Here is a 13,769-nt window from a genome sequence, read left to right on the forward strand (position 1 = left end):
TAAGTCTAACAAGACTAGAGAGGAGACTGCAGCGCATTAGGAAAGGCTATTCCTGTTTTCTATCTTTTTAAGAGCAAACAGTAGTCCTCCTGAACCACTGCGGACATGCCTCTCACCTGTATCCATTCTGGGTGTCGATGCAGGTTCCTCCATTAAGACATGGGTTACTGGGGTAGGAAGAGCAGGGTTGGTGGGTCATTTCCCTGGCAGTGCAGCCACACATAGCCGAGGACGTCACCTTCACTGAGACAACGGACAAAGCACCCGAGTCTACCAGGGTGGGCGAGTCACTAATGCTTAAATGCGTAGAGCAGCCGCCGGATGCCTTACAGTCTGTGTGCACACACTCATCTACCTGCACCTGGCTCACATTCACACGCAGCAGGGACTGCAGCTGCAAAGGGTGAGAGAGGAAGGGAGACCAAAATGGGAATTACAATAATTGTCAGTAAAAATACAAGGATTTGTATCTCCAGTGTTTTATGTTGACACAGTAATAACGTGGAAAGATAAAACAACTTCACAAACAATACAAAATAGGAATGAAAAGCACACAACCCTAATCTACATAAATGCTTTCAATATTCATATAAATGGTGGTTGCTAAAGCAGCAAGGCATATAGTTAGGCATGACAGAGGAATTAAAATGATGCAGAATCAAAACATCAGAAGTGTATAAAAAAAGGAAAGGAGACATTGACAAAAAATTAATGGGAGAGACAAAGAGACATGGCAGGGCCAGGCAGTAAACAGACAGAAAGTTGGTATGAAAATAAAAGGGCAGATAAAAAGCCCTGTTATCGTTTCCCCTCAAGCCTCCAAGTATATCACTTGATATATGAGCACTGATCTCTATCTATCAGACAAGACAGTATATATACCTTCTTTTTATGTGCCGCGAGGACACCATGTAATTTCTCTGAGCGTAGGTAGCCAGTATCAGTTAGCACATAGAAGTGGATGTCCACTGTTTTTTCATCTCTGTCTGTTATGCTGAAAATGTTGATGCTCCCCGGTCTGACAGACAGGGTTTCAGACAGGAAGTCCCAGAACGTCTCAAGCCGACTCTTCCCCTCGACGTGAGAGTCGATAAAATCTCTCGCTGTAATGCCTTCAGGAGACAAAGAGAGTGGGGGTTCATGCAATAAGAACTACTGACTCGTCAATGACAACTACGGAGTTGATCAAAGCCTAGTGAGTTCCTGATTCCATTAGCACAAGAGATAGCCTAACATCTCCCTCTATTGATCCATTTCCTCACTGAATCATCCATAAGGTGAAGGAGGCGTGATGCAATTGAGTAAAATTCTTTATTTCTTCACTGAAATAAACCGAGGGTCTTGAGGAACTGCCTTGTACAAAATATTGTAATGTCCAGGAAAATCAATCACATTTGTGGTGCTACCTTCCAATAATATCTTGAGAGTGTGGGCAGTCATCTTTAATCTCCAAAAATGATAATGACTTGAAGTCAGAGACATCCATAATAGCCTTCAAGTCTGTTCGCCGAATGGCTTTTTAAATGTCAAGGACTTTACCTGACACTTCCAAATTGACCTTTATAACTCCGATTTGCTCTGAGAGAGTGACAGAAAAATGAAGATTCTAACATAAACTTCAGAGTTTTGAAGAGTAAGAAGAATAAGGAAACTATTACCAACAGGCAATGTGAATTGTTGCTTTACAATGCTTAGAAATGTTAAATAATGCAGTATAAAAATTCTCCTGACAGCCTATTATTTCAGCGTTAACTGGATTGACAACCTGATAATCATTCAATGAAAAGTACCAATTTATTCATGCCTGTGGCAGATGCTGTCTCTTTCAACATCAGCTTCAAAAAGGAATTTAACAACAATGGTAGCAACAAAGAGCAAGCTTTCTACTTTGTGTTGAATGACGGAGATGGGGGAATCCAATTGAAAAACTATTATACTCAATATTTTCTTGACTTATAGTTCTGGGGGTCATGTAGAGACATAACAGGTAAATAGATGTATGTTGCTGTGAGTTGAATCACGCAACACCCCTCTGAGCTGCAGGAACCCAATAAGTAAAAATTAACACTGCGATCATGCCATCATGTCAGTCAATGTTTCTGCTAACATTACCGGTCAAGCGCAGCGAGGCAGACGACAGGATAGCCTTTTCCTCCAGATCTCTGACATGAACTCTGACCCCAGATATCACATCAGGCCACACCCCATCAGACACCCCGATCCTCAACCAATAGCTGCCTGGTGGAGGGCTCTGTCGGAGGGTCAGCACTCCTGAGCTCTGATTCAGGCTGAAGTATCTGAGAAAAGACGAGGATCTGTTAAGTAGGAGAGGACGGCTTCAGTGGGAGATGAGAGGGGAAAAAAATACAAGTGGCTTCTTTTGTTTCTGAGCTCTTGTTCGGAAGAAAAATACCTGACAGATGGCAGACAGACAAGTAGAGAATTGGTCAGCAGTACTTGGGTTTACTCCAGCAGGAAGTAAATGTAAATTCACTTTCAGAAAACACAAAGAAACAGTAAAAGAAAAGACGCCAAGAAGAAGAAAAACAAAAGACAAATTCTTTGGCTCCAAAAGCTCCTAAAAGAGCTTGATAGTTGTCATGGTAACTGTCAGAATTTGTTATATGAATAAAACAAATGTGCAATTGGTATTTCTAATCTGATCTTGAGGGTATGAATACTGAATAGCTGCACAAGGTCCCTGATGGAGTCAGACTGTGCTCATATGGCTGTTTCATCTCGGAACATCATACAGGTGGACTGAGATTGCTTAGTTTGTTTGAATCTGATTGCATTTTCCAGAATGGCAATCACTGTTGATGGTTATGATTAAAGTCCCTTTGGAGGTTGTTCCTTATATTAGAGGCCTGGGAATTGGATCTAAGATTAGGAGGAGTACCGGTTGGGCTTGTTTCAAGCCGAGTGATATCATTAAAAGAGGTCTTGTTAGAGAAATACACCCTGAATGCTGAGTCTACATGCTCTTTATTTTTTCAAATTCTACACATTTGGCAGTTCTTCTGGTACTGTATTGCTTTATCACTTGTACTTATGCTGCACATTTGGAGATCAACATGTTTTCGGAAAAATTATATGCATTTAACAGAGAGCTCTTACTTGGCTGCACTTGTCTCCAGAGTGTAGGTCTTGTTGTCCCAGTCATCAGGATCTGGGGCATATACCTTCCCCATTGCCGCATTTGCCATCCTTCCTGTTCAAGGTAAACACACACACACACACACATTCATTCCGTCTGGACAGAATCTGCTGATGCCAACACTTATCTTTTCGTCCCTCTCTTCTCCTTATCTTGCATTCTTGTGTTCTGTTCTACTTATTATGCTCATAACTGTGGAGCCCCACTGCTGGAATGAATAGGCTCTCAGTGCTCCACTTCAGAGAGCGTGGAGCTTAAGGAAGCGGGGCTATCTCGGTATGGATTATGTTATTATCGACCTGCAGTGCCAGAGTACTGCAGCTGGGTAAACAATGGCAGCCTGGATGAGTCACGGCGCTCCTGTTTTTCACAATTACCAAAACTGCTATGTAGCTGAGTGTGCGATCAAATCACTAACAAGCCTACATACCTGATTAACTTACCTGGAGGGTAAAAAATTTTTACAAAAAAAGAAAATTCACGATCCTTATCATAATGTGATGTTCAGATGAGCTTTAAGCAAAGGGTTGGCAAGGGAAGTGCTGAGGGCTTGAGAAAGGATTTGATGATGATATTACCATAACAAAACACTGTTGGAATGTAAAAAGAAGAGCACAATTATGAATTCCAGACTACGCCAAGCAGGTATAGGAGTAAAAACTTTTCCCTTCAGCTGTAGTCTCAGTTTCCTCTCTTCACTCATGCTCTGCCTGCAGTGCAATGCTCTGTAGCGAAAACAAGGGCCAAGGAGAATGAAATGAGCGGAAGCAAGCAACTCACCCTTTCGGCTATGCACATAGACATCTTTCTCTCCTTCCTGATGGGCGTTATCATTCTGGTCACCAATAGTGATGGTGAGCGTGCTTGTGGCTGTCATTGGAGGATCGCCGCTGTCAATCATAATCACCGGTAAATAAATCTGTCTTTGCCTTTCCCTGTCGAATCTCCGCAGGGCAGTGAGTGTAGCAGACCCGTTCCCATGATCCTGCAGGTGGAAATCGATAGAGTAGAGTGAAGGCAGGGAGAGAAAGAAAGGAGGCCCATGCTCTGGGGAGTCTTTGTCCACAACATGAAGCAGAGTTGAGCTCTTGTTGAGCCAGACTACTTGAGGTGCTGGACTGTTCTCCCACAGCACAGGAGTATAGGCCGTCTCCAACTCTGGCCCGTTGTCATTCATGTCCTGCAGCGGTAAGTGGACCGTGACACTGCCAGTCCGTGCTGGGGTACCCTGGTCTGTCGCTATGACGACCAACTCATAACCTGACACTGTCTCCCTATCCAGCGGCTTGGCAACTGTGACCGTACCGGCTCGGCTGACTGTAAAATGTCCATATGGGTCGGACTGAGGAAGAATGCTGTACAGAATGTCCCCATTCAACCCGGAGTCAGAGTCAGCGGCTACGACCTGAATGATACTGGCTCCTACGGTCACGTCCTCAGGCAACGGGGAGAGAAGGTGGGAGCTTGGGGCAAACACAGGGGCATTATCATTCTCATCCTCCACTAGAATCAGGCAGTGGATGAGGCTGGAGAAGTCAGAGTCTTCCACCCTGACAGTAAGGTTAAAACGCTGCTCCCCTGGCTTCTCAAAGTCCAGTTTCTTCTTCAGTTTTAGAGTTCCCGTCTGCTCCAGTCTGTGGCTTACCACGTAGAATTGCTGCTCCGGGTCTCCTGCCATCACACTGAAGGCCAGTTGTCCATACGTGCCAGCGTCAGGGTCCACAGCGCTCAACTCCAGAATGGAAGTGTCCACATCAGTGCTCTCAGGTACACGAGCACCACACCAGTCCTCTCTAAACTTTGGCACATGGTCATTGATGTCTGTTACAACTATAGTGGCAGTTGCTGTACCTGTCATACCACCGCCATCCCGGGCCTCAACTACCAGCCGGTGGATGTCAGCAATCTCCCGGTCCAGACCATCTGCCGCCACAGAAATGGTTCCGGTGCTGGAATCAATTGTGAAAAGTTCTGCATTGTTTGTGTTGTGCACATTTTGAGTAATCCGGTAGGTGAGGATTGCATTCTGACCTACTGCTGCATCGTCAAGGTCTACCGCTGTCATTTCCACAACAAACGTTCCAGGAGGGGAGTTCTCCGCCACGCTACTGTGACAATTATCAGGCGCACAGGAGAAGGTGGGTGCATTGTCATTGATGTCCCACACGTTGATAATAACATCAGTGAAGCCAGTAAGTCCCTCGCCCTCCTCGTCTGTTGCCATAACAACAAAGCGCCAGACGGCACGCTCTTCTCGGTCCATGGTGCGCTGGGCATACATCTCCCCTGTGATGTCATTGATCATGAAGTGTGACTCTGCCCCTTGGCCATGAATGGAATACCGTATAGCGCCCTGGTCTGCATCTTTGTCTGGGTCAGTGGCTGTCACCTGCAGAGATAAAGACAACTTAAGAAAATGGATATTCATTCATTCAGCCAAACCCAAATTACAAGTTCCTCTTATCTCTTTTCAGACGTCACCCGAAAGCAAAGAAGATTTTCTTTGCTTTTGGATTTTTTAGACAGCCCATTTAAGTGTTTGCACTTTTTCCTAGAAACCTAAATTAAAGGAATGAGCTCTGATCAGGCATGTTTCTCGCATCTGGCCCCAGAGTGGGTTTGACAGCCTTCCTGCTGAATTTCTCCGCATAAAATCCATCCATACTGTCTCTCTAACTAAATGGGATGAGAATTCTATAAGATTTCAAGCTACAGTAGAGTATAAACACTGAAAGAGTAACAGTAACTACACTGAATTAACATGTTGCACTCTAAAATTGAAAGCAATTCTGAGATACCACACACAAATATACTCGGAACAAATTGTGAGAGGCTGTTGATTTAAAAAAAGAGCTCTCTAAAGATAATTACAGATCTGTGGATTACAGTAATTACAGAAAAAGTGTAAAACCTCCTAGCAGTGATCATGTTAGCCTCTCACCTGCAGTACAAACACAGGTGAGCCATCAAGCTCCTCTGTGACTGATCCATAGTACTCATTCATGGAGAACACCGGTGTCTCGTCATTCTTATTAACCACAGTGACCACCACAGCTGCATAGTCCTCCCACTTCCCGTCAGAGGCCAGGACCAGTAGTTTGTACCTCTTCTGCTGCTCATAGTCCAGTGGCTGTGCAATAAAGATTGTCCCCACCTCTGGCTCTATGTCAAAAACACCACCCTTGTTGCCAGATGTTATCTGGTAGCGCAGCTTGGCATTGGCCCCTGTGACAGAAATCACAAATGCATGATTAACCAGGGATTATAATAAATTTACTGAAATCTAAAGGTCAGTCTCCACCAACATTTTTAGAAGGTGGCAGAATTTACAGCAGGCTGCTGCCATCACTATTCCTTCATTCTCTGCATGCTGAATACTTCAGTACTGTGTATTGTCTTTTTCTCACTTTTAGTGGAATCACTCGGGTAACAACAGAAGGGTGTAACCACAAGGGTATTACACCTCATTTCCCCCGAGACCTGAGAATTAGCAGGTTTTCATGTATCCCTTTCTTGTTTTGATTACTTAATTAAATGGAAACTTTGCACTTCGTCTCCTCAGCTTTAATCGTATACTAATTAAAAAAAGAGTGCTGAAAAAGTAAAAGGGAGCATGAGAGTGAAAAGCAGCGTAATGCGCTCTGATAGTACCCTCTGAGGAATGATTTTGGGGCCCAAGAGGGGGTGGGGGGATGTAGTAAAGATGAAGTCAATATCTGAACTTATCTTCTGTGTCTCCATGGAGACCATCCTATCTAGTGGTTTAACATTGGAATAGATAAGATAATCTACTGGAATGTACAGTCTTCGCTTTCAATCATCCTGTTGGGTTAAAGTAGCTACAATCCCATGTAAATACACTAATCTGTACTATTAACACAACCCTGGCTGACAAAGTGCTCCGTGCCTCCCACAGGGATCCAGCAGGCTTACAGCAGTCAAGCCCAGGGTGGAGTTTTTAAACAAGACAGATTGAATGTAGCCTCTCAGGCACAAGTGCAACAGTATTGTAACTTTAATGTTGGGGGTTGGTGTTATTCCACAGTTATTCATCATTAGCGCTGCAGCCCGGCCTAAGCTGCACCCCCGCTCACCATAAATACTTGATTAACGGACCTAAACATGCCTGATAAAGGGATCTTAGTCTACTGCTGTACGGAGGATGAGCAACTGCTTTATTGCTTAAATCCCGCCCACCTACTGTGTGGGAGCGTGTCACTCTTTTTGGAACATATGTGCTACAGTGCATTACAAAGCTCTCAAATGACTAAATCTAGCACACCGCATGATTTCAGCTCAGTCCAGATTGCTCATAGGGTCATTTTATGCATATTGCTTCAAACACAGGCTATCTTGCATAAAGGTGCCTATTTGGCACACAACTACCTGCTGGAAAAATGACTGCCAAAATGTTTGTGGTATTTCAAGAAAGAGAGTCTTGTGAAAATGAACAACATGCAATCTGGAAACTTCTGTAAAGTTTCAAAGAGGCTCACAAAAACTTTTATATTGATTCTGGTTGGCTAGCTTCTTTAACCTTTATTTCTAAGAAGTGGCATCAGTAAAATCTCTGCGGGACCTCCCCAGTCGTCTCATTAGGCATACCTTCATCCTCGTCGTTAGCACTAACTGTGACAACAGCCAGGCCCACATCTGCATTCTCGTCAACACCAACTTCATACAGTCGCTGAGCAAAGACTGGTTTGTTGTCGTTGACATCGCTGATGAAAACCCGCACATATGCTGTGTCTGCAAGAATGACAGAATGGCAGCAGATTAAACGACAGCACACAAACTCACACGCATATTTCGACAAATACTGTGTGCATTCTCCTTCCATCTGTTTATTGATTTTACAATTCATTGTCACTGTTTAGTGGGAAAGAGGCACTTAACCCAATGCAATATGCCTCATTGACATGGAAATCAGACAAAACATTATTCACAAAGATGTGCAGTAAATTACATAAATAATTCATTTTGCCATGAGTTTATTGTTTTAACAGGGGTAACTGTTTTCAACAGAAAAAAACAACAGAATTGGGGCTAAACCATTTTTTTTTGCAGAGAGTAGATAAAGAACCTCTCTACTGGGAAGGTTAAATATTTATAAGATGACAAGTGTTTGTGTCTTATCGGAGCCTTCCTCATTACACTGTTTATTTCTTTAGTTAGAAAGAGTAAATTATCCGCTCACAAAACGCATGGGTGACATGTTAATTTGGAGATGCAGCAGTAACCGATGATGGTGGTGGAATGTGGCTATATTTTCTCTGCTTGTTTTTACGTTTCCCTCCTCCTCTTGGTGTATCCCAGGGGTGACACAGAGAGACAGGTAATGTTTGCAGAGGAGATGAGCCCTTCTGGATGTGGGAGATACATAACACAAGACACAGCTAAGGCTCATTGCAAATGCTAAGCAGCCCTGGCAACCCTGGAGAGAGGGCTTTGCTGCTCCAAAACATCACCCTTTGCCCCTAATACCTCCCTCGCAAACATTTGCAAAGACCCACTTCTGAATACAAACGTCATATTACGTCACTCTAGATACAGACTGAGGTTTTAGGACTGCCAAATGTCTCAAAGAGAACATGGTAAACAAACACAGGTTGTACTGATTAAATATTGAACATGAAAATTAAAAACTGTGAAAAAAAAAGGTTTGTAACAAAGAGACACTGCCAGGAAACCTCTGAGCTATTTTCACATGGAAGAGAGTGAAACTGTCTGGTCATGGTACTGGAATAAATCAAATTAAGATTCACTTTTCAAAGTCAGTCCCTAGGTGTAAATGAATGTAATGCAATGCCAAACACTGCACAGAGGAAGAACTCAACTCATACATAAGTTTTCAGTATTGCCCTTTAGGCTTATAGGGAAAGAACAATGCTGCTTTTTATGAATGAGGCATTGCACCAGGGCAGAGGTCAGTCCAATACCTAAAATTTCTTAGAATTGAACAATGATTAAAAATAACAATTTGAATGACTAAAAAGAATGGGGATATTGGGAAATGATAACTGAACAGTAATGAGCCTAACATGGGGTAATTAAATGAAGCAAAACATAAACTCATGAAGAGTTTCATGCTCTGATGTCATTATTAAAATTGTCACAATTTCTAACCTGAGTTGGGCTGTTTGTTCTTGCCAGGTCGAGCTGACTCCTGGCCATCTTCTGACTGCACCTCCAGCAAATAGGAGCTGCGGGCCTCACGATCAAACACAGCTTCTGTGTAAATGATTCCAAGTTTTGGATCTATTCGGAACAGATGGTGGTCACCACTGCTGTCACTCAGCAGAGAGTAAGTGATCTGTGGAGCACAGGGAATTTTGGAAATCAAACTACAGTATTCCTCAATTTCCTGCAAAAATTACAGAAATTAAAGGCTTTGGGGCTGAAAATGTCAGGAGGTCCCTGTCATATTCCCAGACTGTCTTTTAATTGCAGGCAAAACCTCAATACTTTTCCCCACCAATACTGTCATTGTCAGTCACACAACTGCGATGGCACAGTTCCCAACACTACCACAACAACTCTTTGACAACTCTGGAACAAAAGCTTCCGCACTGGAGGGATTGTGGTATGATGTTACAGAATGCTCCTTCTAGCGTAACACTGATGGTTTAGCAAGGGAAATGTAGTTGTAGATGTAGCTGTAGAGATTTCTGTTCAATCTCTTCATTTTTTTTTGTACTGGCATAAAATGAACACAAAAGAGATCACCACAAACCTCTCCGTTAAGACCCAGGTCTTTGTCATGAGCAGACACTTGGAGAACCGAGGTCCCTATCTGGGCTCCTTCTGTTACCGAGGTCTCGTAGATGGAGGAGGTGAAAAACGGCACGTTGTCATTGACATCTTTGGATATAAGAGAGATTTAGTTGCAAATTGATAGTGTGTTCATTTCCACATAGAATTAAGTGATAAATTCTCCAACTCCCAAAGCTGCAGCCTCTGTAACTGCACACATTAAAGATTTAGAGGTTTGGATTTTCTGAGGAAAAGTAAAACATGAGCGCATCACTGCCCAGCTGCTTATTTGGATATTCTATATTGGATATTCTTCTTGGCATATCTTGCCAAGTTAAATAACATATATTATTACCTTTTTAATCCATTGGTGCTGACATTATATGAGATTTTGACAAGTAATTTCATCAGTCAGCTGTTAATTATCACTTGGTACATTTAATTATATTCTATTTATAAATATAATAAAAACTTCAAATTGTAAAAGACACAATTATATCTAAACAGACAGTGTCAGTATTTTAATAAAACGTGCTAATAAACTGATTAAGTCTGACAATTTCAACTTCATATCAAAGAACAATGACAGTTGTTCTAAATCATACCTGTAATATTGACATAAACCGTGGTGAAAGCTGCAAGAGGCACTGCAGCCACGTTCTGTGCTCGCACCCTGAGAGAGAAAAAGGGGGTGGTCTCGTAGTCCAGCGGCTCTGACACCAGGATGGACGCAGAGCCATCTTCTCGGTTGGGGGAGAGGTAGAAACGAACTGGCATGTTGGTTTCGGGGACCATCCCATCCTCCAGGTTGTAGGTCACCCTCGGGTCACCCAGCTGAGAGGTCGCCTTGATTGTCTGAATAGGATGAAAAGTTATACCATGATTTTTCTTGGCAAAAAGTCAAAAATTACTATTCTCAGTTTTAACACTAGAACCTCCAAGGGTCGCTATATATACCTAAAACCGCCAACGGGTAAAATTTACTCTAAAATGACACAGAAAAACGGTATTAGAAGGAAATATTTGTATATTTGGTTGGTGTGATATTATTATAATCAATTATTAATTTAGGTATTTCAGCAATGTGTGAATAAGAGAACATCACTAAGAAACTTGAGGTAACCATTAAATTTTAATTTATAACATCATAATGCAAATATATATTTCTCTTTTGATGTTCCATTCATGAAGACAGAGTAAGGCAAAGGGCGAATTAGACTAAATAGCCTATCAACAATAAACAGTAACACGGCGAAACAAAAATGAAAGAATAATCAATTAACTAACAATAAGTTTTACACACAATGAACATTTGAACACATTACGTGATTATATGTGTCCCTCAAACACACTTTGAGCGGACATTCAGCACCTTGACTGTGCATTTTCCACAAACAGCTTTCCTGCACTTCAGGGAAGTGGCAAAGGTTTTTTTGCAGGTCATTCTCCTCTGCTATTTTTATAATTTAATAATGACTTGATGTAGTTGTCAGATCACACACTCCAACCCGTTGCCTAGCAACTTAGATTGTTTAAACATAAACCGTAGGGAAATTAATACATTTCATATATGGGTAAATTTTACTTGGTGGCCGTTACAGGTTTGTGTTTTTAATCTAGATTCATCTTCACTATTTTTAACAATAGGAGGTGAGTCACAACATTATTTTAGGAAAAGTCAAAGACTCGGGGACATGAGTATTTCATTAAAACATAATAATGTACTATTGAAAAAAACTGCCATGGGTAAATTTTACCACATTGTGGTTCTAGTGTTAAATGAATGATTTGACATTTTGGGAAATGCTCTTACTGGCTTTCTTGCTGAGAGTTAGACGAAAAGATCACTCATGTTTGTGCAACTAAGCACGGAGCTAGAGCTAGGAGGTGACTATCTGAACCTAGCATAAACAGTTAGCCTACCTCCATCCAAACTAATCTGTCCAAATCAGTCAGCTCTAGAGGTGCTATAGGTATATATTTTTTAACTCTGGACAGAGCAAGAATAGCTGTTTCCTCCTGCTTCCCACCATTTCCTGTCTTGCCTCCTGGCTACAGCTCCATACTTAACCTACGGACATCTAACTCATCTAATTGTTTGTTTATTATAAGGAAAAGGTCATATACAAGCATGTGAATGTATGTACCTAGTCCCATATGTATAAATCTACATGGTAATATACATTTACATAAGCATTATGTAAATGTATATGTAAATACACATTACACATTCATATCTGGATGTAAACACTGTGTAATGGATATAGCCTACATATCCATACAAGTATACCAAAGTATAGTAAGTACCTAAAACAACAAAAATAATCCTACAGAATTTTTTTGTTAAACTCATCTAAATTTTTGCAAGAAAGAAAGAAAGCAAATAAAATGTCAAACCATATCTTTAACAAAGATTCTCTTTAGGATGAGAGCCTGTTGTCTGGACCCTGAAATAACCTCTTATCTCTAAGTGGATCCCCTTTTTGAGGACCTTGGAGAAAAAAAGGGATTTTTGTGCTGTCCAGATTGACAGCCATGTATTTTTCACATCAAAGACATTTCACATCAGAGACATTTTGAATGGATTTAATTAGCCTGGAGCCATGAAACTTGCTTAGCACATGCGATCCAATGTCAGCTTTCACCCACAGCATCAAACTAAAACACGTTTACAGGTTTTTCATCACACTGACAAGCTTTCAAAGGTGTATTTTGAGCACAAAGAGAACACCGTGTTTCAATAACGTTCAGACTGTACACTAATCCAGGGGAGTAAGCAAACATTCAGCCGATTCAATTACAGCAATCCAAAATGGAAAAGAGTTAGAGAAACCAGCTTAACAACATGTCCTAATATAAATAATATGCCTGCAATCAAAGTTACACACACACACACACACACACAGTACCACTATTGGTGTGTCCCTGGCAGTGTTCTCAGGGATGACCACACTGTAGCTCTCCTCTTCCCACTCGGGAGGCTGGTTCTTCACGTTGGTGATGGTGACTGCCAGCTCCACAGAAGTGCTCCGGTTTCCTCTATCAGTCGCTATGATGTCCCTCGTAATATAGGTCCTCTGTGGTCAACAGTAACAGTTTGGTGAGTAAAATTATCATCATGGTATTTAGAGTTGAAACGATTAGTTGATTAATCAGTTAGTTGGTTGACAGAAAATCAATCAGTACCTATTTTGATGATCGAATAATCATTTAAAATGATTTTTTCAAGCAAAAAGGCCAAACGTCTGATGGTTCCTGCTTCTAAAATGGGTTGCTAGTTTTGTTTGTCTTACATAAATTATATGAAATAGAATGTTTTTTCATTTTGAACACCTGGTCAGACAGTAAAGACATATAAAGACTTCAGCTTGGAAATAAAGAATTTGTGCTGGCCATTTTTCAGTATTTTACAATGTTTAACTACTCGAGAAAATAATGAAAATAATCACTATTGCAGCCCTAATGGTATCATAATTAGGGTAGTGTAGCGAACATCAATACTTTTTGAGTACTGACCGATCTGTGTGTAAAAGCCGTGAGGTATCAAGCTTTGATTACTTACTCTTTGATCAGATATGTCATGGCCTAAATAATGATTTTTGTTATTTATTTTTTTAATTGAGTTTTTGTTTAAGAATACTTGTACAGTTTTGTGAGTTAAGAAAACATTGAACAGTGACGCGCTGAGAAGTTTGGAATATTTTGCTGAAAAAAAAAGGGTTTTGTAGAAAAACATGTTTTAATTCCTCAAACTAACGTATTGAAATAAGTACTGGTTTGGTATTGGGACCAAAACTCAAATTGGCACAGGTATAAAAAATGTCAAATGTACCGAACACTAATTACACTACAAAAAAGT

The 13,769-nt window shown here is 41.3% G+C and overlaps 1 protein-coding gene across 1 annotated transcript in view; it reads right to left on the minus strand.

Annotated features, from left to right (window-relative positions):
* Positions 1-13,769, minus strand: part of LOC137182753 (neural-cadherin-like) — a 99,517-nt gene that overhangs the window by 36,213 nt on the left and 49,535 nt on the right. The window contains exons 13-23 of the mRNA XM_067589197.1: positions 12,820-12,987; positions 10,516-10,765; positions 9,891-10,018; positions 9,284-9,470; positions 7,763-7,906; positions 6,099-6,382; positions 3,938-5,546; positions 3,118-3,211; positions 2,113-2,297; positions 883-1,112; positions 117-394 (exon numbers count right to left, since the gene is read on the minus strand). Coding sequence (XP_067445298.1) covers positions 117-394; positions 883-1,112; positions 2,113-2,297; positions 3,118-3,211; positions 3,938-5,546; positions 6,099-6,382; positions 7,763-7,906; positions 9,284-9,470; positions 9,891-10,018; positions 10,516-10,765; positions 12,820-12,987 — 3,557 coding nt within the window. The remainder of the gene's footprint in view (positions 1-116; positions 395-882; positions 1,113-2,112; positions 2,298-3,117; positions 3,212-3,937; positions 5,547-6,098; positions 6,383-7,762; positions 7,907-9,283; positions 9,471-9,890; positions 10,019-10,515; positions 10,766-12,819; positions 12,988-13,769) is intronic.

Source organism: Thunnus thynnus, chromosome 5, assembly GCF_963924715.1.
Source record: "Thunnus thynnus chromosome 5, fThuThy2.1, whole genome shotgun sequence".
NCBI classification, from domain to species: Eukaryota; Metazoa; Chordata; class Actinopteri; order Scombriformes; family Scombridae; genus Thunnus; species Thunnus thynnus.